Below are 24097 nucleotides of genomic sequence, written 5' to 3'. Positions count from 1 at the left end.
TTAAATACCTTTCAAGATTAAATACCTTTATTTCAAGATTTGAAAACTATATTTTACCTTTTTATTTTTAATTCTTATTATTTTTTTATTTTTATTTTTTTTTAAAAAAACCCATTTTATTCCTCAGTTCTTACCATGATTTCATTTAAGCTGGTCAGCAAGCATGTTCGAGGCAAATGAATGCACATATAGCAAGTAGGATGCATCAGGATGGTCTTTTTATTTCGGGTTCATCTGTCCTAGACAGACCCAACCCCTGTGTTGAGTCCCCTAAGTCAAATGCACATGATGCAAATAAACGTTCCTACTAGGGATCCGGTACATGGCTGAGTTATTCTAAGTGTAAAACCTGAGGTTGATTGTTCTAAACCTGGCTTACCCAAACGGACAGTTTGAGCCGAAGCGGGGGCGACGTACCGGGAGCACGAAAGTCTGCCCGGCCTAGTTACTTGTCCCAACTTCGTCTTATTTGGTATGACTTTAACAGAAAGGTGGGTCACGCGCACGTGTACACCACAAATTCAGAAGACTTAGAAAGAAGGGGGTTTCGTAACAGTTGTATATATTCACAATTCAAATAATATTAAAGCGGTAAAAGCATCATTTAGCACATTGGGCATATATCGTGTAAAAATCAGATAATAAATAAAACTAACTATAACAATTATTCTAAGCTCGAATTCTTAACCCTGAACCAGTGGTTCTGGGTGTAAATTATCCCCAGTAGAGTCGCCAGAGCTGTCACACCTCCTTTTTACATACCCGAGAGGGTACGAGGGAGTTTTTCCAATTAAAGGACAATCGAAACGGGATTGGTTTATTAATTTTAGAGTCGCCACTTGGGAGATTTAGGGTGTCCCAAGTCACCAATTTTAATCCTGAATCGAGGAAAAGAATGACTCCATATTACAGTCTGCGCACCAGAAATCCGGATAAGGAATTCTGTTAACCCGGGAGAAGGTGTTAGGCATTCCCGAGTTCCGTGGTTCTAGCACGGTCGCTCAACTGTCATATTCGGCTTATTTATCTGATTTTAAATACCATTATGAACCAATGTGCCAATTTTAACTTTTTACCGCTTTATTGTTATTATTTCAAAAGGATGTGAACATCGCTTAAAACATGTCTTTGGACTGCGTCACATGAAATGCACCCACAATCTGGAACATATTTTATTTGATGTTTTGGGATTTGGATCTGGGTCGCATGAAATGCACACCCCAAGTTTTAAGAAAGTAGATTATTAAACACGCACCTAAAGAGACTATCGTGTTATTATTTTGGGAAGGGCCGTGAAATTTGCTAAACGGCCCGTCCCGGAATCTAAGTATTTAATATATACATTTAGAGGGCCCCACAGCTTCTACATTTTTGTTTGTCGAGGCTCGTCTTATTTTTATTTTAAAGGATAAACCTATAATGACTATATTTCCTATTAAGTTCGTCTCTAAAATAAAAGAAAATCTCTTAATTATTTACATGCTTGCAGATTATTTATAGCAGGATCCGAAATGCTTTTACAGAATAAGGAAACGTGACCATGTATACGGACAGCTGATCGAATATTATGGGCCCAAATCCAGCTCATGCGGAATGGGCCAGACCTGGGCCACTGTTTATCCGAGGCGGGTCTGTTTGGTCTGTTTTGACCTGGGCTCGACCTTCATAAGGTTGAGGGGCGCGGACTTGTGCTAATTGTTATAAGGGTGTGGCTTGATAATTATAACGAGGCAGTTTATCAAAAGAGAATGAAAATTAACTGAGGCGGATAGTTTTATTCTTTGACATGCATTAAAAGAGAATGCTAATTACAAAACACAACTAATTTCCAAGACATAGCCTAGTATACTGCCAATCCTTTTGTCTGTCAACCTAACCGACATATGATATTAAACCATACTACATTTTTTGTATTCACTATATGAAAGGACCAACTCCAATACCCAAACAAGATTGTAAACCATTACACACTACATGATCATCTATATAGCAACTACATGTGGACATAGATGTCTTCAAATCTTCCGTTTTGTATTCATGCTCGACTTTCAAATTACATGGACAATATTAGTTGTGTACCTGGTATAGAGGAACAAAAGAAGAAGGAAAAGGATCAGCTGAGTAGTACACAGCAAACAACAGCAACAGCAGATTCACAGCAACAACACAACAACAACAACCAGCCAACAATGATAAAGCTCAGCAAGGAGTCGAGCAACAAATAAACAATCCCAGAAAAACAGAGTAGGAAACAACAGCCCATAATGTTGAATGTGACAGCAACAGAAATCCAATGACCACAAGAAAGCTTGGCAAACGACAGAAAAGCAAAACCACAAAGACAACCTGATCAAACTGGACTCTTACACAGTTTCTTCTAGACAATACTCATTCACAATGTTCTGAAATTTATTTCTGTTTTTCCTTTTTCAGTTTTCTTACTCACAGAATCTCTCAAGACTCCAAAAAATGAACTCCCTTTTTCTAATGGAAGGTCTGCCTCTTTTATAGCCTAACCTTAACACTTTACAGTCTGTTTGACAACTCAAAATTCCTCCTCACTGTTGTTTTTCCACTCACTTATTTTAAATAACAAAACTCCCATGAAATCCCTGACAGCCCCTCTCTCTTTTTGTTGTTAAAGTGTCCTAATCTCTTGTTTATTTAACCAAGGTATGTGCAGCAGGAATATAATCTGACAGCACATGCTGTCCCATTATTTTAATTCCTTAAAGCTAACCATACACAGGCTGCCCACGGTCTAAACCAAATAAACATGGCATCATATTTAAAATCAAAGTCTGAACTGCCATTATAACCTTCCCCTAGATGTTCTTTAATTCAATTTGAACAAAATCAATAGGCAATACAATTCAGTTCCTAATGGGATTCAAATACGATCACAACAAAAATAAACAACATGAATCAAGTTGTTACCATTAATGACTGAAACTAATTGACGACATATATCGACTCGACTATATTAATCGTAACACATAACAATCAATCGTTCATATAAACAACACGTACAAAGTCCCGAATGACTTCAGACAACTTTGTTCAATCACTGGGAACCTATATGAATTAACTCGTTTGACGACTAATCTAATCGAACATGTATATCACAGAATACATTCAAATCATACACAGAAAACAATTGACCAAATAAAAGGTCTTTACAAAGACGGAAGAAATTAAGAAAACTATCAGAAAACACCGAACAAACACAACAGAACATGCTAACATACTCATCCACACAAAAACAGAAAAGGAAAACTTACTAAAAAATGTTCAAAGCAGGCCGACCCCAGTCCGAATTAAATTTGACCATTTGAGGCCAAACAAACTCTAACCAGGGTGTTCTCAAACCGAGAACACCTTGGTTAAGGTCTATTAGACCTCAAACCCTCTATGAAGCAGGTCGGGTTCCTCAGGCTCTTGTGTTCTAAGGTTCAGATTTTCAGATCTGGTTTTTTAGGAGTTGTGGGTAGATTCGGACCAAACCAAGTTTGGTTTGGTCACGAGGAGGGTCCGGGGAGTGTTTGGTATGAAGATGGGGAGGTTTGGTATAGATCGAGTTTTGTCTCGAATCTTCAAATCCAGATTCGAGACGATAGGAGGTGATTCGAGGTACATGGCTAGTGGATTCGTGTTCAGGGTGGTTGGATGCTTCAAGGGTGTGAAGGGGGTGGTCACCGGCATTCATGCCGCCGGGTTCTGGTGAAAAGGAAACTAGGGCGGCGTTAGGGTTTGGGGGTTTCAGGGCTTGGGGAAGGAGACGAGTGAAGGGTGGGGTTCGGATAGGGGGCGTGGGGTGTGAGGGAAAGCTTATATATGGTCTAGGGATTTAGATCTGAGCCGTTGGATCAGATGATCTCAACGGCTTGGATCTGTTGGTGAGGGGTGAGACGAAGTCGTTTGGTATTAAAACAGTGTCGTTTGGGTTTAAGTGATGGATTGGGTTGGACCGGCTAAACAGGTCGGGTCACGGGTGAGTATGTGGACCGTTGGATCAAGAGGCTTAGACGGCTCAGATCGACCTGCCTGAAACGGCGTCGTTTGAATTGGTGCTTGGGCAGGCCGGATTTGGACTGGACTTGAGTGCCTGTTTGGGCCTATTTTGTTTTATTTCTTTTGGGCCCAAACCGATTTTCAACTCTTTTCTTTTTGTTTTCTAATTTTTTTTAAAAACAAATGAAAAATAACAAATAGGTAATAAAACAAATGGAATTAAAACAAACAACAATGTAGCATTTTAACATAATTATCACACCAAATTAACTTGTTTAAGTAATTTAAATTACAACCCAGAACGAACGATGCACATATATATATTTTTTGAAATTTCTTTTAATGACACATATTTTTTGTATTTTGTTTGACAATGATTAGATGCAAAATGGACAGACCCACAAATGACTAACAACACATGTCACGGAAAAATCGAAAAATTTGTACAGCGAAGTCATTTGTCACTATTTTTATTCTCTTTTGGAGCGATTGTCCGTGAAGCAAAAATCACGTGCTTACAGTCATAAGGTTTTGGAATGTTGTTCTAGTAGCTTGCTTGCTAAAACTACAAACAATATAGCTAGTAGTAGTAATAGTTTACCTTTAGTAGTGCAATCTGAGCACGAAGCGCTCTGTACGCATATGCTTGTTTAAATATAATATCTATCTTTATTACCAAAAAAAAAAAGAAATAGGTCGTATGTTAGAATTTTTGTTTTGGCCTCAATTCTTATCATCACTTCTATTGGCCAAGATTTTTTGGGGCCAAAAGATGATTTTTTATGGAAAAAAAATGCTTTTGAGGAAAAATAGAAATAGTTTTTGAGAAGCAGGAAAAAATAGTTTATCTCCAAAATTACTTTTCTGAAAAATACTTTTGAGAAAAATACATTTAGAAGCAGTTTTCAAAAGCTTGGCCAGACACTAATTACTGCTCAAAAGTAATTTTCAAATTAATTAGCCAAACACAAGCTGCTTCTCGCCAAAAGTATTTTTGAGAAAAACACTTCTCAAAATAAGTTGATTTTAGAAGTTTGGCCAAACAAATTATTAGTCAACATCAAATTTCAAGATCGGCCAATAGGCTTATCTACGTGGATTTTTTAAACTAAAAATAGCCATTCATCTAATTTTTTAAATTAAAAATAGCCGATGGATATATAATATATGTATCATTTCATGTATTTATATATATATATATATATATATATATATATATATATATATATATATAAATATATATATATATATATATATATATATATATATATAAAAACATAAACAATGAATATGATCGATTATTTGTATAACAATTCTTTTATTCGATGAGAATTTTTAAAACAGAATGGTGATGAAAGAGAATTTAAATTTTGTAAGGGCTAGCGGAAAAATACTAACTACTCTCTCTTGTCTCACGTTTTCTTTTTTCAGTTTATTCCAAAAACTGATTATATCTCCTTTTTTGAAAATTATTAATCTTAATATTCTTACTTTACGCATGATTTGTTGGAAACTACTTTATATAAATTTCATTCATATAACCAAAAGACATGTATATTGTACTTTGCAGCAAACACAATTTGGTATGTTTTAACTTACCAAATGCGGAATTCCTATCGAAATTTAATACGGAAATTAGTGATTTTTTTTTTTATATAGTTTATTAATAATTGATACAAGCTATAGAGGTCGTCATAAATTAGTCAGCAGTTTAGACAGCTTCCACGAAATTTCAATTACCTCTTTGGCTTACATAAGCCAATTCCATAACTACATCTTCCCATAAAACCAACCTATTGATACTGCACCAAACAGATTATATTGACAAGAAAAAAAAGGGATGTTCCATTTCTGGAAAAATTATTCGTGAATTATAATATAAAGATCATAGTACAATCTCTAATAGTTATAGGATTATTCATTAGAGTTTAGACTTGTGCTAGTATAAGATATTGGTTCATAATACTTTTCCAAAAAAAAACTTTAATTTGACCTGCATTATGTAACTTTATCCCTGCACTATTTGTTTTATTATTATGTATTCTAATTATTCAATTAAATAATGATATTAAGTGGGTAACTGAACTGAGATATAGGAAAACTTGAGATTTATTACCAAAAAAAGTTGAATTCTTTCCTAAATGAGAAAAGTTTATTTAAGAAATTTCTTGTAAATACCAAAATCAAGAATACGGACATTAGCAATAGCAGCAATATATGGGATATAACAATATCATCTTCCTATACCTTAGTGGCATTTTTTTTTTTTGGGTGAAGAAAAATTGTAATTATTAATTTTCACGAACAAGTACAATGTAGCCTCCTGTCTACCTCTACTGGTATATATTATCTATACAAATCCAAATGAAAACTCAAATCAAAACTAAGAGCGTCAAAGAAGACTAACTATATGATCTGTCTTTGGTCGTTGGTCTTTTGTTGTGCAATGTCAGCCAACATATGAAGCTCTGTTTGGGCACATTCCCTCTATTCCATACTCATCTCCCCCAGGGCCATAGCTCCTTATCCCCCCATTCTCCACTTATAACCACTACTCACAGAGTACTTCCCAGTGGCAGTTTGCTACCCATTCTTGACAAAACCAGGTGCAAACAAGTCTCTAGTGACCAACAAGGGTTGTGATGAAGTGGTAAGTACTCCTTCATCCTTAACCAGAGGTCCCGGGTTCGAGCCCTGGGTATGGATTCGCCTTTGTTAGGGGTCGAACGCTTTACCTCCCAATGTAGGACTTTCCGGCGCGAATACGGATTTAGTTGGACCCCAATACAAGTAGCAAACACCGGATGAGAAATAAAAAAAAAAAAAAAGTTTCTAGTGGTGCATATTTTTTTTCCAGTACCAGCAACAGTCCAGTGAGTGTGAGTAATGCCACTATTCACTCTTTTAAGTACAGATGACTGACCTTAGTGGCAAAGCCATAGCTAACTTTTGAAACAATTTCAATTAGTAAGCACTAATTTATGAGAACTTAACTATACTTGGATTCCATCTATACATTTCCTGTTTTTGTTGTTTTCTCTGCCTCAGGTGCATAAACTGACACACATCAAAATGTTGTTGCATATCTTAACTATACCTCAAAGTAAATGTTTAAAGAGCCTACTTTTTACCTCAAATTTAATAGAAATAAATGTCTATGCAAAGTCTAGTGAATCCATAAGATGATAAAGAAATATATGATAGCAAGAATTACAAAACAGTAAAAGGTCCCTGTGGAAGCAGAATTACAATGACACCAGTGATGATAAACTCGTTTTCCACAGTTGTAGCAGAAACCGGCACCACACCTATGTTTAGATAAAAACAGAATCAGATAGAAGTAAAACACTTGAAATTTGAATTACCAAAAGAGTACAATTCTTAACAGAGCACAGGTGTGACAATATCAATCAAATTCATATAACATTACATCTTACTCAAGGCCGCCGTGCCTTTATAAGACCTCAGAACTGAACAAAACCAAAAGAATGGAAGAAACTCATAAGGGGATACAATAAATTATGATAAGATACACAAATAGCACAATCATGAGAACTGTCGTCAGGAATTAGGATACGAACAAATTAAGCACCTAATAACTCAGGTATGTTGCTGGGGTCTATCGGAAACAACCTCTCTGCCCTCAGGGTAGGGTTAAGGTCTGCATACACACTACCCTCCCTATACCCCACTTGTAGGAACTCACTGAGTTTGTTGTGGTTGTTGTTTAACTCAGGTATGTTGAAATCGTTTATCTAATGAGCAACTTCTTTTCCTCCCATATCATATATTTGGCTTCACAGGCTCTTTTTTTCTTCTCTTCTTTTTAGAAATAATTTTTACTGGAAGATGAAATCAAAACTCGAACATTCATAGACACTACTTTCTCCCGAGTTTCTTTCTCGACGAAAAGTAAACACAAACAAATAAAAGGATAAACATTCTAATTGGTTAGGAAATAAATTAATTGGACCATTAAGAATTAGAGCTTAATACTTCGAAAAACATGCAAAGAAAAGGTCTGTCTAGTACTGGGAAAATTGATTGGATCACTAACAAGACTAAATTTGGGAAATCAACATAGTTGATACATGCTTTAGTTTAGGGGATTCAAAAGTTATGCGACCACCTATAACATTCAATGGTCATAAACAAATATTAATGTGAACAGAGCAAAATATAACAATTGAAATCTCAGATAAGTGAAAACTGAGAATGCTCGGCAGCTTAATCTCAAGTAAGTGGCATTAGAGATAAATTAGATAGTTTTCCGCTCACATTAATTTCTTACCATGAATAAGATAATTCTTCTGCTCATATTCGAGGTACATAAGCCCGTTTAAGGAAAAAAACTACAGAATGCTTCCACAAACAACTCCTTGTACCCTTCATACGTGTAGCCTTGTCGAATATTTATAATTGCTCGATTGATAGGCCCAAGTCCTCAAAATCCTGCTCTTTTTTGTCCGCATTACTTCCTCTGGAGTTGAGACCTTATCAATAAATCACTCGTGCCTCAAATTTCAATCCCAAACGTCAGCTCTATTCGGACCCTTAACCATTCTATATACTAAATATTTGCATGATTTTTTCATCACTCTGATTCTTCTCCCCAAAAAGAAAATTTTACTGAGTAATCCTCAATACTCAATACTGATATCACACCAAGGCTTACAGTCTAGTGGAGTCTCTCACACAAATAGGTGTGCGTTCAATTTTCACACGTCCTTCTTTCCACTTCCCTTTCACTGATCCATGATTCCTCGGTGTAACCAAAAATTGGGTAGGCCACTAGTATTGTTCCCTAGCCAGGATTCTGCTATTTGCTGGAAGAAGAGGGCTAAGGAAAAGCTAAAAATTCATTGGGATAAATGCAGCGCCAATTAATTTCCGCCAATTTCCACGGTGAGTACTAAGTACTTTGATTAATAGTTTGCAGATTTCTAGAATAGGAATAGGCTTTTTCTTTAGAGTAAGACTCTGCTTGCTTCTTTCGGCCAGCTCAGCAAATGAGTGGCTGTATTGGACACCTTTTCCACGGCTAGCGCGCTATGGAAGAAGAAAGGACTTTTTGGTTAGACAGTGTGGAATTGGCTATGCATTTTATTAAAAGAAGCACTGCTATCAGGGTTTGCAAAATTTTGCCATTAAATACCAAAATAATTTGCAAAAGATCCAGACTCCCATATAATCCAAACCCCAGAAGTTATAAATCCATCCCAATTACAGATTAGATTTTACTTTGTTTCCTACAAGATTAGATTTTGCATATACCTCTATATTTCTAACATATAACCCTAACCAAAGGATAAAGAGAATTTATGAAAAAAGAAAAGGGGGAACAGGAACGTAAACAGCAAATAATTTACCTGCATTTAACAATTTTGCAACCTTCAGTTTTTTCAACAAAGCGGCGGCACTGAGGGCACCTTTTCCACTTATTAAGTTCCGCAAGCACACCAAAAGCGACGTCGTTTCTATCCCTTAATTCCCGACTCTCTTCACACTGAAATCCAGCATGCCATGGAAGCTTACACTGAAAGCAAAAAAATCTTTTGCAATTTGGGCACTGCGATCGCTTCGCTTTCCCTCCACACTCATCCAAAATCAAAGCCGAACAATTCCGATTCGGACAGTAACACTGCTCCAACCCTAATACAGCTGACTCACACAATACGTCGCACCATTTAACAAACAGCTGTAGACCAACGAGATTCCGACAAGAGATTGGGTCGAAAAAGTGCTTACAATCCAGAGAAGGACACGGAATGTCGCCGACGTTGTCCTCTAGCTTGAGGGAGATGTATTTTACTATACAGTCGGTACAAAATGGATGAATACAACGATTTTGGTTCTTGAATTTCTTGTTGGGTAACAACATAGGCTCGACACAAATTTCGCAGGTGAATGATTGAGGTTCATCTGGTTCTTCTGTTACTGGCAATTCGTGTTCTTGGTTTTTTTGTAGTGTATTTCCCATGATCAGTGTGTCAAAAGAGTGTTTGGATTTTGTTACACTTTGTAACTTGTGAGCAAAGGAAGTGATCAATTTCAGACGTTTCGGGCTCTTCTTCTTAATATTGAGTTTTGGCCAATGTTGTCCCTTATCCGGCCTATTTTGGTCATTCAAATATAATCTTGAACATATTTGGTCCTTTAACTATGCTAAAGTGGAGTACCTTTAGTCTCACAGATAAAATTTGTCCAAGATTAATTACGGAGTTGGTTACCGCAATCACCGTCTTTTTAATTTACTTATCGAAAATATTTTATAAACCAACACCAACTAATAGTACAAAGCTGATAAATTTAAGATTTTAACGTTGAAACTTTTACTTTTAAAAATTTCGGTTGATTTTTTCAAAAAAGAAAATTTAAAATTTGGAAAAAATAGAGTTGCCAAAATCACTTCTAGGCATATTATTGAAGTAAACGAATAACCGGATTGTATTATCACTTTTAGCCCATCCCATAAACTATTTATATCTGATAGCCGAATATAAAAATTGTATAATTTTTGTATATTAACATACAAAATATATATATACACAAAATATATACAAATTTTATACATTTTTCGGTTATTATTTTTACAACAGCTATATAATGTCATTTTCTCATCGAAAACGGACACATAAGGGGATATTTTCAAGGTCAAAATTTTAGAAGACATTATCTAAAAATAATGAATTAAAGTGATAATTTGCGTTAGTGGTCCAAGTAAAAGATAGGCATACATCAAGATCTATGGGTTCGGCCACGCAAGAAATGCGTCCGGGTTCATTTCCAATAAAAGGAGAGGAAGCGTTTTGCTTTAGAGCAGAAGATTCGCTTCATTAATCAGAGTTGGTTAACACCGTTAGTTTTTGGACAGATTCTTTTAGTGAGACCAAAGGTGCTCTACTTAGCATATTTAAGGGACTAAATATGCTCAGAGTTATATTTGAGGGATCAAAATAGACTTACCATACAAAATAAGGGACAATATTGGTCAAAAACTTTCTTAATATTCGTCCCACAATTTCCCACTTTTCCAGTTAAGCCCTCCATTTTGTGCAAAAAATAATTACCGTATCAAACCTAAAGATAGCGACTTGTTTGGTAAGCATGTGGGGATGGTTAATTTCAGCGAAGTTACAACCAATGATCCAGCAAAATAGAAATTTTAATAGTCCGAAACATATTGCAGTTTCAAGTCATTCTACATTAGTTTTAATTTGTTGGAGATAAATATAAATTGAGTTGATAATATATACACCTTTTGTTAATTAGTAACTATTACTAGTAGTTGCAAAATTGCTTATGAAGACACATATTATGTGTTTATTAGTTTTATAAACACTCAATGTGAGAGGAAGTTTTTTCTTCTCTTCTTTATCTTCTTTATTTAGCTCTTTACTTATCTCTTTATTAGTTTGATAAAAATAGGAATTTTAATAGTCCGAAACGTATTGCAGTTTCAAGTCATTTTACATTACTTTTATTGGAGATAAATATAAATTGAGTTAGATAATATATATACACTTTTTATTAATTAGTAACTATTACTATTAGTTGTAAAATTGCATATGAAGACACATGTTTTTTGTTTATTAGTTTGATATAAACAATCAAATGTGAGACGAAGTTTTTTCTTCTCTTCTATATCTTCTTTATTTAGCTCTTTACTTAGAAAGTATAGGTACCAAAAAGAGGAAAAAATAAAAAGAGGAATCATGGCAGAAGTTTCCTACATTCACTAACTATTCTATGTGTTCTCAATAATTCAATTAAAGCAGAAAGCTTTAGAACAAACTTCAGAAAGTATTATTATAGTCGTAAACTTAAGAATTCAAAACAAAATTATTTAAGAATATTTGAAAAATTCATAGGCATGTTCAACTTTTAAAATACTAATAAAGTTAACAAATAGTAAAATAACTAACATAAAATGTGACACATTAACTATTATTCTATTTGACTTAAAGTAACATTAGGGGTGTGTTTGGTATAATGAAAAATGTTTTCCGTGGAAAATATTTTCTTGGAAAACAAGTAGTTATCTTGCTCATTTGCAAATTAAGAAAAATAACTTCTCAAGAGTATTCATAAATAATTTAGATACAATAAACATTAAGCTATAAACTTTCGAACCAACAATCATCCGAACCCACAAATTTCATAAACTTCTGAACCACCAAACTTTCGAACTCGCAAAATTTCGAACCCATAAATTCTATAATTTCTAAACCAGCAAACTTCCAAACACGTAAACCTCTGAACTCATGACTTTGGAACTCGTAAAATTTCGAACCTGTAAACTGAAAAATAAAAAACCAGAACTGAAAATCTGTGCAACCTGGTACACTAAGCTCCCGCTATGGGCGGAGTCCGGAAAGGGCCGGACCACAAGGGTCTATTGTACGCAGCCTTATCTTGCATTTCTGCCTGTTTCCACGGCTTGGTCTATTTGCGTAACTGAAAATATATAATAATAAAAATTGCCGCGGGGTGGGGGGTGGGGTCGATGGGTGGTACAGAAAAACAAAAAAACAGAAAATTAAAAATACAAAAAAAAGTAAAAAAAAAATAAAATTTGGAGGGGGGGGGGGTGACGAGGTTGGGGTGAGTGGGTGTCGCAGAAAAAAAAAATTGAAGTTGGAGGGGGTTAGGGGTTAGATGTGAGGGTAGGTGGAGTTTTTGAAAAATATTTTCGTAATTTTTTCTAGGGAAGTTATTTTCCACCAATTTCAAAAAAATGTGATGTCTAAGAAAATATTTTTCAAACTATTTTGTGCAATCAAACAGTGGAAAATGGAAATATATTTTCGGGAAATATTTTCCTCATACCAAAAACACCGTAGATCTCCTACAATTTGATCAGCAAGAGGAAAAAATTACACATTATTGGTTTTGCAAAATTTATTTGTTTTTTGTTCTACATATATTGTATGAAATAAGTAGTTTTGTATTCCACTCTTACCGTCACTTTCTAATGAATTAAGAACGAAATTGCTCTACTAAGCAAGTCATACTGGTATTCAAGATTTGACCAATACAAAACTTTCGCATGGCAAGTTTCTATTGGAAAAAAGTTTAAGATGAGAGATACTCCCATTCATATTTAAATCCAAGAGGAAAAAACAGCATAAGTCAAAATATAAAGAAATAAATTCACCAAGAAGTTAAGGGGTGTCATTATAATATATATATATATATATATATATATATATATATATATATATATATATATTTTAAAAAAGATTACCGAGCTATACAATGTAATTTTCCGACGAAGGAATGTCGGTTGACACCCCTTGGTGCATGTGGCTCTGCCACTGTGTGAGACACATATCGCGTACGCTTATTAGGTTGATATAAATATCAAGTGTCAATAAATTTTTGAAACAATTTGAATTAGTAAATCAATAATCTATGAGAACCTAACTATACTTGGATTCCATTTGTACAAACTTCCTTCTGATTTCTGTTTTCTTGTTTATGCAATTTCCTCTGCTTCAAATTATTTGTTGCAAATATATATATATATATATATATATATATATATATATATATATATATATATATATATATATATATATATATATATATATATATATATGGGACTGAGAAAGGTGAATTGGCATCTTTCATTGTGTAGAGATTCTATTTATCTTTATTTTCCTTTTTTAACTTTTGCTTTCATTTTTTCCTTTTAATCTTATTTTCTTAAAAGTACACACATTGAATTTACAGTCTTGCACCTCTTTATTGAGGGTTATATGACTGAAGAAGTAACTGTAAAACCATTAAAAAAAATGTAACGGCAGCTATAGATGTGATGTTACAATTATGAAAATAATGATAGCAATTAAAAGTTGCAAGAATTAATAATTCTGTTCATCCTATATTTTCACTATCCCAGTTTCTTCTTCATAAAGATAGGACAATTCTCGTGCCCTGCATATTAAGAGTAACAAAAGTTTAAGCATCCCTTCCATATGAAGTGAGGGAATTTTTTTTCTATTTTCTCCTAAGAAGAGGCTCTTTGGAAAAGCAACAACACAGGGTTTCACCAGATGGTGCTCATTCATGTATGTTTTTGTTAAATTTTTATTCGTTCATCTTTCTACTTCATCATGATATGTTTTTATTATTTTGCTTTTTTTAATTTCTTAATTGGTTCTACTTTTCATGTTTACACTTCTGTTAATATGTTCATATTCATATATATACATATACAGATAATACATACATACATACCAGCAATTCCCTAAGTTAAAATTTCACTCTGTGGCATATCCAAAACTCACCCGAGCTCTTGGGGCTCCCAACCAAACATGCACACCAATCTAAAAATATCATACGGACTTGCTCGTGCATTCAAATCACTAAGATAACATCAACAACTAGGAATTTAGCATCAAAATCATGAAATTTTCTTAGGAACTTCAAATTTCCAATTTTCTAAAAAATGATCTGATTCACGTTGTTTCTTACCAAATTTCACAACTTATCTTAAATCACATATAAGACCTGTACTGGGCGCCGGAAGCAAAATACGGGTCTGATACCATCGAGTTCTAATCACAATTCATTTCCAAATCTCATAAATAATTTCAGGAAATAATTTTCTTTAAAAATTCATTTCTCGGGCTTGGGACCTCGGAATTCTATTCCGGGCATACGCCCAAGTCCCATATTTTCCTACGGACCCTCCGGAACCATCAAATCACGGGTACGGGTCCGGGTCCGTTTACCCAAAATATTGACTGAAGTCAACTTAATTCATTTTATAACCAAACTTTACCATTTTTCATAGATTTTCACATATTAGCTTTCCGGGTACGCGTTCCTACTGCGCACACAAATCGATGTGAGACAGAAAGAGGTTTTTAAGGTCTCGGAATGTAGAATTCATTTTAAAAATATGTGATGACCTTTTGGGTCATCACAATTGTCTTTTGTCTTCTGCTCCACGTGTCACTTTCTCATGCGAACATTAAATATGAACATATTTTACTCCATACATATTTATTTCAATTATTTTGAGGTTCAGTTAGAAATATTAGAATACTGGTAAATTTATCGCGCGGTCATCAAAAGAAAATAAAAATATGGGTAAAACAGTAATTGTTAGAATTCTTATCACATAAAATCAGTCTTTACTAATAAAAGAGTAGCCTAAAAGACATAAATATAATTTCCAAACTCATGGTCTTGAGATAACTCATGCTGTGAAACTTTTAAATTCATCGTTAAGATTAACGAAATGTATTTCTTATTCTCATTTTGTTCTTACAAATAATATTAAATTTTATGTAAAGTGATCAGTTTCAACAAAGTGTATTCTATACTATCAAGAGCATACACTTTGATAATTTTTCACTGTATGCTCTTGATAGTATAGAATACACTTTGTTGAAACTGATCACTTTACATAAAATTTAATATTATTTGTAAGAACAAAATGAGAATAAGAAATACATTTCGTTAATCTTAACGATGAATTTAAAAGTTTCACAGCATGAGTTATCTCAAGACCATGAGTTTGGAAATTATATTTATGTCTTTTAGGCTACTCTTTTATTAGTAAAGACTGATTTTATGTGATAAGAATTCTAACAATTACTGTTTTACCCATATTTTTATTTTCTTTTGATGACCGCGCGATAAATTTACCAGTATTCTAATATTTCTAACTGAACCTCAAAATAATTGAAATAAATATGTATGGAGTAAAATATGTTCATATTTAATGTTCGCATGAGAAAGTGACACGTGGAGCAGAAGACAAAAGACAATTGTGATGACCCAAAAGGTCATCACATATTTTTAAAATGAATTCTACATTCCGAGACCTTAAAAACCTCTTTCTGTCTCACATCGATTTGTGTGCGCAGTAGGAACGCGTACCCGGAAAGCTAATATGTGAAAATCTATGAAAAATGGTAAAGTTTGGTTATAAAATGAATTAAGTTGACTTCAGTCAATATTTTGGGTAAACGGACCCGGACCCGTACCCGTGATTTGATGGTTCCGGAGGGTCCGTAGGAAAATATGGGACTTGGGCGTATGCCCGGAATAGAATTCCGAGGTCCCAAGCCCGAGAAATGAATTTTTAAAGAAAATTATTTCCTGAAATTATTTATGAGATTTGGAAATGAATTGTGATTAGAACTCGATGGTATCAGACCCGTATTTTGCTTTCGGCGCCCAGTACAGGTCTTATATGTGATTTAAGATAAGTTGTGAAATTTGGTAAGAAACAACGTGAATCAGATCATTTTTTAGAAAATTGGAAATTTGAAGTTCCTAAGAAAATTTCATGATTTTGATGCTAAATTCCTAGTTGTTGATGTTATCTTAGTGATTTGAATGCACGAGCAAGTCCGTATGATATTTTTAGATTGGTGTGCATGTTTGGTTGGGAGCCCCAAGAGCTCGGGTGAGTTTTGGATATGCCACAGAGTGAAATTTTAACTTAGGGAATTGCTGGTATGCTTCAGGTCTGCAGGCTTCGCATTTGCGAAGTCTATCTCGTAAATGCGAGCTCGCAAATGCGAGAGGTGGCCTGGGCTGCCTCCTTCGCAAATGCGAAATCTGCCTGGAATCCCTCTTAGTCGCAAATGCGAGACCTCAGTCGCAAATGCGACACTGCTTTCGCAAATGCGAACATAGTAGAGGTCGGGGTTTGCAATTGCGAACCCTGTTCGCAATTCCCATACCTGCAACCTGCAATTTTTATACTTAACCGAAAATCAATCATTTTTCACATCTTTTCAAAACACAAACTCCCTAGGGCGATTTTTCAAGAACAACTCTTCTTCCAAATCGATTGTAAGTCAATTTTAACTCGATTCCTTCAATCATTAACATCTTTTAACATGATTTCAACTCAAAACCAATGATTTTCATGGAGGAAATTGGGTGTTTTGGGTAGAACCTAGATTTTTCAAAAATTGGGGATTTGGGCCTCGATTTGAGGTCCGATTTCAAAACAAATTATATAGCTGGGTTCGTGGGGGAATGGGTAATCGAGTTTTGGTTCGAACCTCGGGTTTTGACCATGTGGGCCTGGGATGATTTTTGACTTTTTGGGTAAAACTTGAGAAAACTCATTTTCATGCATTAGAATTGATTCATTTAGCGTTTATTGATGTAATTAAGTAACTTGTGGCTAGATTCGAACAAAATTGGTGGTGGAATCAATGGGTAAAGCGATAGTTGAGACGTGAATTGTGTTCGTGGCATCGAGGTAAGTGTTTGGTCTAACCTTAGCTTGAGGGATTAGGAGTTGTGTCCTATTTGATACTTGTTTCTTGTTGCGTACGACATATAGGCATGGTGACCAGTATCTATACGTTAGTGTCGAGCATGACCGTGAGTCTTGAATTGAAATTTATTGTGTTCTTAAATTCTCGTGAAAATTACTTATGACTGAATATTAGTGTTAGCTGATGTAGTTAGGTGTTGGAACAAGTTTGGTTATAGTTGTTTCTCCCTTGCCAGGACGTAGTTACTTATACTGTCGATTCCCTTGCTGGGATAACGTAGTTATTTATTGATCCCTTTGCCGGGACTCTTGTTATGATTGTTGTTGATTGTGTATGTGGATCGGGTTGCACGCCGCAACAATATTATATGTGGATCGGGTTGCATGCCACAACAATGATATATGTGGGTCGGGTTGCACGCCGCAACAGTGATAAATAATATACGTGGATCGGGTTGCACGCCGCAACAATTATATATATGGGTCGGGTTGCACGCTGCAACAGTGATAAATAATATGGATCGGGTTGCACGCCGCAATAGTGTTGTTATATATTGGGATCGGGTTGCACGCCGCAACAATTGTTGATACAAAGTGTTTATAGATTGGCTACAAGTTTCTTATTGTTTTGCCGTGAATTCTAAGATGTCCTTATTCCGTTACTCTTGATTTACTGTTGATATTGATACACCCCCGCAACATGTACCCCCTCCCATCTTTACTTGTTTATTCCTGTTTTATTTTCCGCTGTATATTATATAACTGCACAGGTTCGTTTGGTAGTCTGGTCATAGCCTCGCCACTACTTCACCGAGGTTAGGCTAGGCACTTACCAGCACATGAGGTCGGTTGTGCTGATACTACACTCTGCACTATGTGCAGATCTCGAAGCAGTTCTTGGACCATAGCATTTGTGTGGCCACTTTCAGTCCACGCGGAGATCCAAGGTAGACCTGCAGGAGTCTGCAGGCCCTGGTGTCTCCTCTATCCTTTATTTCCTGTTTCATTTCTTTGATTCGGAAACAATGTACCTTTATTTTCAGACTTTGTATTTAGCACTCTTAGATCGTCTGTGGTACTGTGACACCAGTTCTGGGTGATTAAGGCTTAAACAGTTGTATTAGATTCATATTTAAGATATTTTACTACATTTCTTCCGCTTAATGAAATTTCCGTTGTTTTTCACATTATTGCCTTTTAAATGCTAAAAGGGTATAAAAAAGGATAAAGGTAATCTGTTCAATAATTGGCTTGCTTAGCTCACATTAGTAGGCGCCATCACGACTCCCGAGGGTGGAAAATCCGGGTCATGACAACAGTCGGGCCTGGGGGCTATGATCTTGCTTGTTATCAGAGAGAATGATATTCATAAAGGCGAAGTAAATGCCTACCACCATGTAGCATTTAATGAAGAATATTCTATAATATTAAGTGTACGGTCTGTTACAGAGAATAAGGCATTTACTGCCTACCGTTACACATTCTTCAATTGCCCTCATAATTGTCCTTTAAGAGGAGCTTGATTCTAGGACCTTATTCCCTAGTTACAATTATAAATAGTGAGCTCTACTTCAATTGTAAGGGTGACGAGTTCTCTGACAAACATACATTACACTTTGTTCAAAGCTCAATAACATTTTACTTTCTTGCTTATTTATATTGTTCTTAACACCTCGGAAGCTTTGTTCCCGGGCTCAAGATCTCTATCCTCTCATCTCAATTTTAACGCTAAGTCTTCATTTATCATGGTAGAATCAAATCGATTCACTTATTTATAAACCACAAATAAATTTAAATATACCGTTACGGGTAAACAAAATATTTGTACACAACTCTAGTTTTTAGACGGTCTATTACAAGGACAACAATAGTCCCAAATAAGGAGGAAAGAGAAATATAGGACAAGTAAAGGAGACAACAAACATGACAATAAGAAGAAGACTATGAAGTAACAAAACTCACAAGCACACCAGTCCCGACCATAAACTCGTCCTCCGCACTTGTAGCAGAATTTGGCACCACACCTACGTACAGATGAAAAGAGAATTAAATTAAAAACACTTGAAAGTTGAACCCTTTTGCACTTCTTATGGCATAATATAACAATAAAGTTAACTTTTTGAATTACATAAACAATGCAATTCTTAACCGAGCACAGGTGTGACTAAGGCTGTCCAACAGGACGGAACGACATTTAACCGGGACGATGACGGGACGGCCTAAACGGGATAAAACGGTAGTCCCATCCCATCCCACTAACAAACGGGATAAGACGGGACGGTTCGTGAGCCCTAAGTGGGCCTTTAAGAAAAATTAATTATTTAAACATTAAATTGGGCAACGGCTAATTATTTATAGATAGCAACGGTTATTTTTTTAAAGTTGACAATGACTATGTTTTTAAAGTTTGCAACGGCTAGTTTTTTTAGGGGCATTTGCATCTATACCCGCTTTTTGGGTCACGTTTTAACTTGTGTCCGCTTTGCAAAAAAAATTGCAAGCGTACCAACTTTTTCGCGTAACTTCAACATACGGGGCTGAAGTAGCAAAGACAATCACGCAAAACTTCAGCATTCTAGTAGACGGGCCTGAAGTAGCAATTGTGCTAAAGTTTTTCTTTGTAATTTCTAAACTTAAGCATAGTAGCTGAAGTTTTGTTCTCTATTTGCTAAAGTTTTTGTTTGTAATTGCACTAAATAAGCTGAAGTTTTTTGTCCTGGATTCATTAGTTTTGTCATTAAGCTTTTTCAAAAACTTCAGCAGAAGATGCTGAAGTTATTTAGTTCATTTATAAAAACTCCAGCACTAAATAAGCTGAAGTTTTTTTTTTGTCCTGGATAAGCTTTTTCAAAAACTAAGTTATTTAGTTCATTTGTAAAAACTTCAGCACTATATAAGATGAAGTTTTTGAAAAAGCTTTCTAATATACTAAATAAATAATCAGATTGCCAACAATATCTAAATCATAAATTTTGGAACTAATAAACGTGAAAAGAACAGAATTATCATTCTCTACTAACTTACGTACGTGAAAATATTCACAAATTATTGTCTACTAACTTACGTAATTATTTATAATTTATTTTTAAATAATCTGATAAACATATTTATGACATTCATCCCATGAACTGAAGTTTCATAGCAGCACCAACAACAGCAGAAGAAAGAAGAAGAAGAAGAAGAAGAAGACGACGACGAAATGGGGCTGAAATTATTTAAAAAGTGGGTACAAGTTAAAACTTTAAAAAAAAAGGGTATAGGTTAAATGGGGGCGACCAAATAGGGCGCCCCGTGCAATTTTTACGTTTTTTTACTTATTTAATAAACTCAAAACTTAATAAATTATAAAGAAACAAAGTAAAAAATTATAAAATTTTAAAACAAAAGACTTGCAACGCAATATTTTAGTAGTTATAATAGAGTTGTAATTTATTTAATGATGGGTTTTCAATGTTTTAGTCTTATGTTTTGATGATCTAACAACTTACTCTTAAGAACCAGTTAGGGAACCTGACTCACTTGGTACACTTTAAATGAATGAAGTTCAACCTGAACTCCAGCTAATGTGAACTGCTGCAAACAAAAGGAAAGAGGAATAAGACATCGACCTGATCCCTTGGTGTTCTTTGACAGAAGTACAAGTTAACTATACAGCTGGATTTTATAATGGCTGAAGACTCAAAACTATGGGACGTCACCTGTGATGGTCCACATGTTCCTATGAAGAAGCTTGGAGAAACTGGGCCAATGGTGCCGAAAGACAGAAATGAGTATAGTGATATTGACAGAAAAGCCGTAGAAAAGAACTATTGTGCCAAGAAAATCTTAGCATGTGGTATAGGACCTGATGAGTACAACAGTGTCTCAGCTTGTGATTCTACCAAAGAAATATGGGAAGCATTGCAAACCGTACACGAAGGAATTACTCAGGTTAAACAGTCCAAGATTGACATGCTCACCACTGAGTATGAGCTCTTCAGGATGAAGGATGATGAGTCTATACAAGATAAGCACACTAGATTCACATCCATCATAAATGAGCTTCATTCACTTGGAGATGTTATTCCCAAAAACAAGCTTATAAGGAAAATTCTTAGTGTTCTACCTGGCTCTTGGGAGAGTAAGGTGAATGCCATCACTGAAGCTAAAGATCTACAAACTCTAACTATGGATGAGCTGATTGGTAATCTGAAGATTTACGAGATGTAAAGAAAGAAAGGTAGTGAAAGGAGAGAGCCAAAGAAGGAAAAAAACCTGGTGCTCAAGGCTGAAAACAGTGACTCAAGTGAAGAAGATAGTGATATGACCTATATTACTAAAATGTTTCAAAAGATGGTTCGAACAAATGGTGGTATACCAAAGAGGGGCAGTTCAAGTAAGGCAAGGAATAATGATCTCTGTCACAAGTGCGGAAGCCAAGGCATTTCATCAAAGACTGCCCACTTCTGAAACAGGAGCAATACAAACAAAACCCTGACAAAGCAGCAAAAAGGAACCCGGTTCCAGACAAACGATTCAGTCAAAAAAGTGCAGTTGACAATATTGTGAAGCATGCTCTTGCTGCTTGGGGAGACTCCTCCAATGAATCAAAAAGGGAACCAGATGCAGAAAACAGCTCCATGATGGCAGTGGAAATTGAAGCAACGAAATATGACTCACTGTTTGTGCTGATGGCTCAGTCTGACGATGATGAAGATGATGAGGTAAATTCCAGGGATGTTCAGAGAAATCTGAAGTCCTACTCTTCTAAGAAGTTAAGGTCATTAGCAAATGTTCTAATTGATGCATATTATAGTCTTATTAATGATAAGTTGATCTTGACCATAGAGCTAGGAGATGCTGAACAATCTAGAGATGATCTGGTAGTCTGTGTAGTGGATCTAAATGAGACCATAGCTAATCTTGAAAAAGAAAAGGAAGTTTTGAATAAAAAAATAAATAGCGGAGAAAATGAGAGAGATGACTTGATGGTAGTGGTTGTTGATTTGAAGGAAATCATAGAAGACTTTAGCAATGAAAAACACACTCTAGAAGAGAAAATTGCAGCTACTGAGCAAGAGAGAGATGGCTTTATAGTGATAATCACTAACCTAGAAGAAACTATTGAGAGACTCAAATCAGAACTTAGGCCTGCAAGTATTGAGAAAGGGAAAGAAATAGCCAGTGAGTCACACATCAATCTTGAAAAGGAATTGAATGATGTTAAAACTAGTCTATATGGTGAACTTGAGAAAAATAGGCAGCTTCAAGCTGAACTAAAGAAAGTAAAAATTGATCTTGAGAAATCTCTCAAGTGGACCTGGTCCTCAGATGCTGTCACTACCATGTACTTCAACAATAGTGGAAACAGGCAGGGAATCAGGTTTCAAAAGGAGAAAACTCCTTACAACCCTCACAACAAGTATGTCACAGTTCCTGATAACTGGCTTTGTACCCACTGTGGGAACAATGGGCACTTCAAAGAAAATTGCTAGGCCAAGGTCCAATCTGTTTAGAAAAACAAATTGTTTACTGAAAAAGTGACTACTAAAGAGGGACCAGGTACCACTCGCAAGAAACGAATATTGCTTGCAGGGATTAGAAAAGCTCTTAATGGCCCTTTTCTCATAACAAGGGACCCAAACTAGTTTGGGTTCCTAAATCTAACCAATAATTTATATATGCAGGGAACAATGAGAGAAAGTGGACTGCAATGGTTTATGAACAGTAGATGCTAAAAGCACATAACTAGAAACACCATGGATTGTCTCTCACTGAAAGCCCTGCAGGAAAAAGGAATGTATCCTTTGGAAATAAAAAAGGGGGGGCGTACAATCTCGGTGTTGGAAAAGTTGGAAAGTTTATTTCACACTCGATTGAGAATGTGTACTATGTGGATTGCCTGAAGTACAGTCTCTTGAGTGTTTCTCAAATCTGTGATAAAAGGAGAAAATTAGAGTTCTTATCAAAAGGTGCGCACGGCTACAAATCTGGTAACTGGTGAAATTGTCTTAGTAGCCAAAAGATACAAGAACATCTACGTCGCTGACCTTAAATCTCTACAAGCTGGTGATGTGAACTGCTTAAAGGCAGTTGTTAATATTGCAAAATTTTGGCATAAATGATTGGGACATGCAAGCTTCTCACTTCTGAATGAACTGATTCAGAAGGACCTGGTTCGTGGGCTGTCAAATTCAAGATCTACCTGGACACTGTTTCTTAGAACAAAGAAAGAGACTTTTGAGGTATTTGTGACATTTGTCAGAAAGATCCAAGTGAAGACGGAACTGAAGGAAGCATGTATCAGATCTGACCATGGGATAGAATTTGTCAACGCAAAATTTGATGGGTCTTGTAATAAAAATGAGATCACTCACAACTTCTCAGCACCAAGGACTCCCCAGCTAAATGGTGTTGTTAAAAGGAAGAACAGAACTCTGGAAGACATGGGATCGACAATGCTCATCGACAGGGGGAATTGCCAACACTGCTTACTATTTGGTGAATAGATGTATGATCAGGTCCCTCCTAAACAAAATCCCCCAAGAGCGGCTCAACAGAAGAAAACCAAAAATAACTCATCTAAGAACCTTTGGATGCAAATGTTATGATCTCAACAACGGGAAGGGCCAACTTGGGAAGTCTAATGCAAAAAGTGATGAAGGAATCCTCCTGAGATATTCATCTTAAAGCAAAGTCTACAAAGTCTGCAACAAAAGGACACAATATGTGGAAGAAAGTGGTCATGAGCTATTTAACAAGTCTCCTTCTTCTAACAAGAGAGGAAACAGTGATGATCAAGATAATGAACCATTTTTGGTTCCTAGGGAAATATCTAATGTTTCAAATGGC

The 24097-nt window shown here is 35.5% G+C and overlaps 1 protein-coding gene and 1 long non-coding RNA gene across 2 annotated transcripts; one reads left to right on the top strand and one right to left on the bottom strand.

Annotated features, from left to right (window-relative positions):
* Positions 1 to 7194: 7194 nt before the first annotated feature.
* LOC107807880 (uncharacterized) lies at positions 7195 to 9943 on the bottom strand. The gene is made up of 2 exons (XR_012693703.1): positions 9381 to 9943; positions 7195 to 7319 (listed from the first exon to the last, which is right to left on the bottom strand). It is a non-coding gene; the product is annotated as an uncharacterized LOC107807880 (long non-coding RNA).
* A 10989-nt stretch (positions 9944 to 20932) lies between these two features.
* Positions 20933 to 21475, top strand: LOC142162439 (uncharacterized). Its single transcript, XM_075218794.1, has one exon. It carries the CDS (start codon positions 20933 to 20935, stop codon positions 21473 to 21475), a length of 543 nt encoding a protein of 180 aa, XP_075074895.1.
* The last annotated feature ends 2622 nt before the right edge of the window (positions 21476 to 24097 follow it).

The sequence above is a fragment of the Nicotiana tabacum genome, chromosome 7 (genome assembly GCF_000715075.1).
Source record: "Nicotiana tabacum cultivar K326 chromosome 7, ASM71507v2, whole genome shotgun sequence".
NCBI lineage: Eukaryota > Viridiplantae > Streptophyta > Magnoliopsida > Solanales > Solanaceae > Nicotiana > Nicotiana tabacum.
Note: the sequence above shows the minus strand (reverse complement) of the source record. Positions and strands in the feature narration are given on the sequence as shown.

Excerpts from the sequence above, each read along its gene's own strand:
- LOC142162439 (XM_075218794.1), top strand. The coding sequence starts at position 20,933 with ATGGCTGAAGACTCAAAACTATGGGACGTCACCTGTGATGGTCCACAT.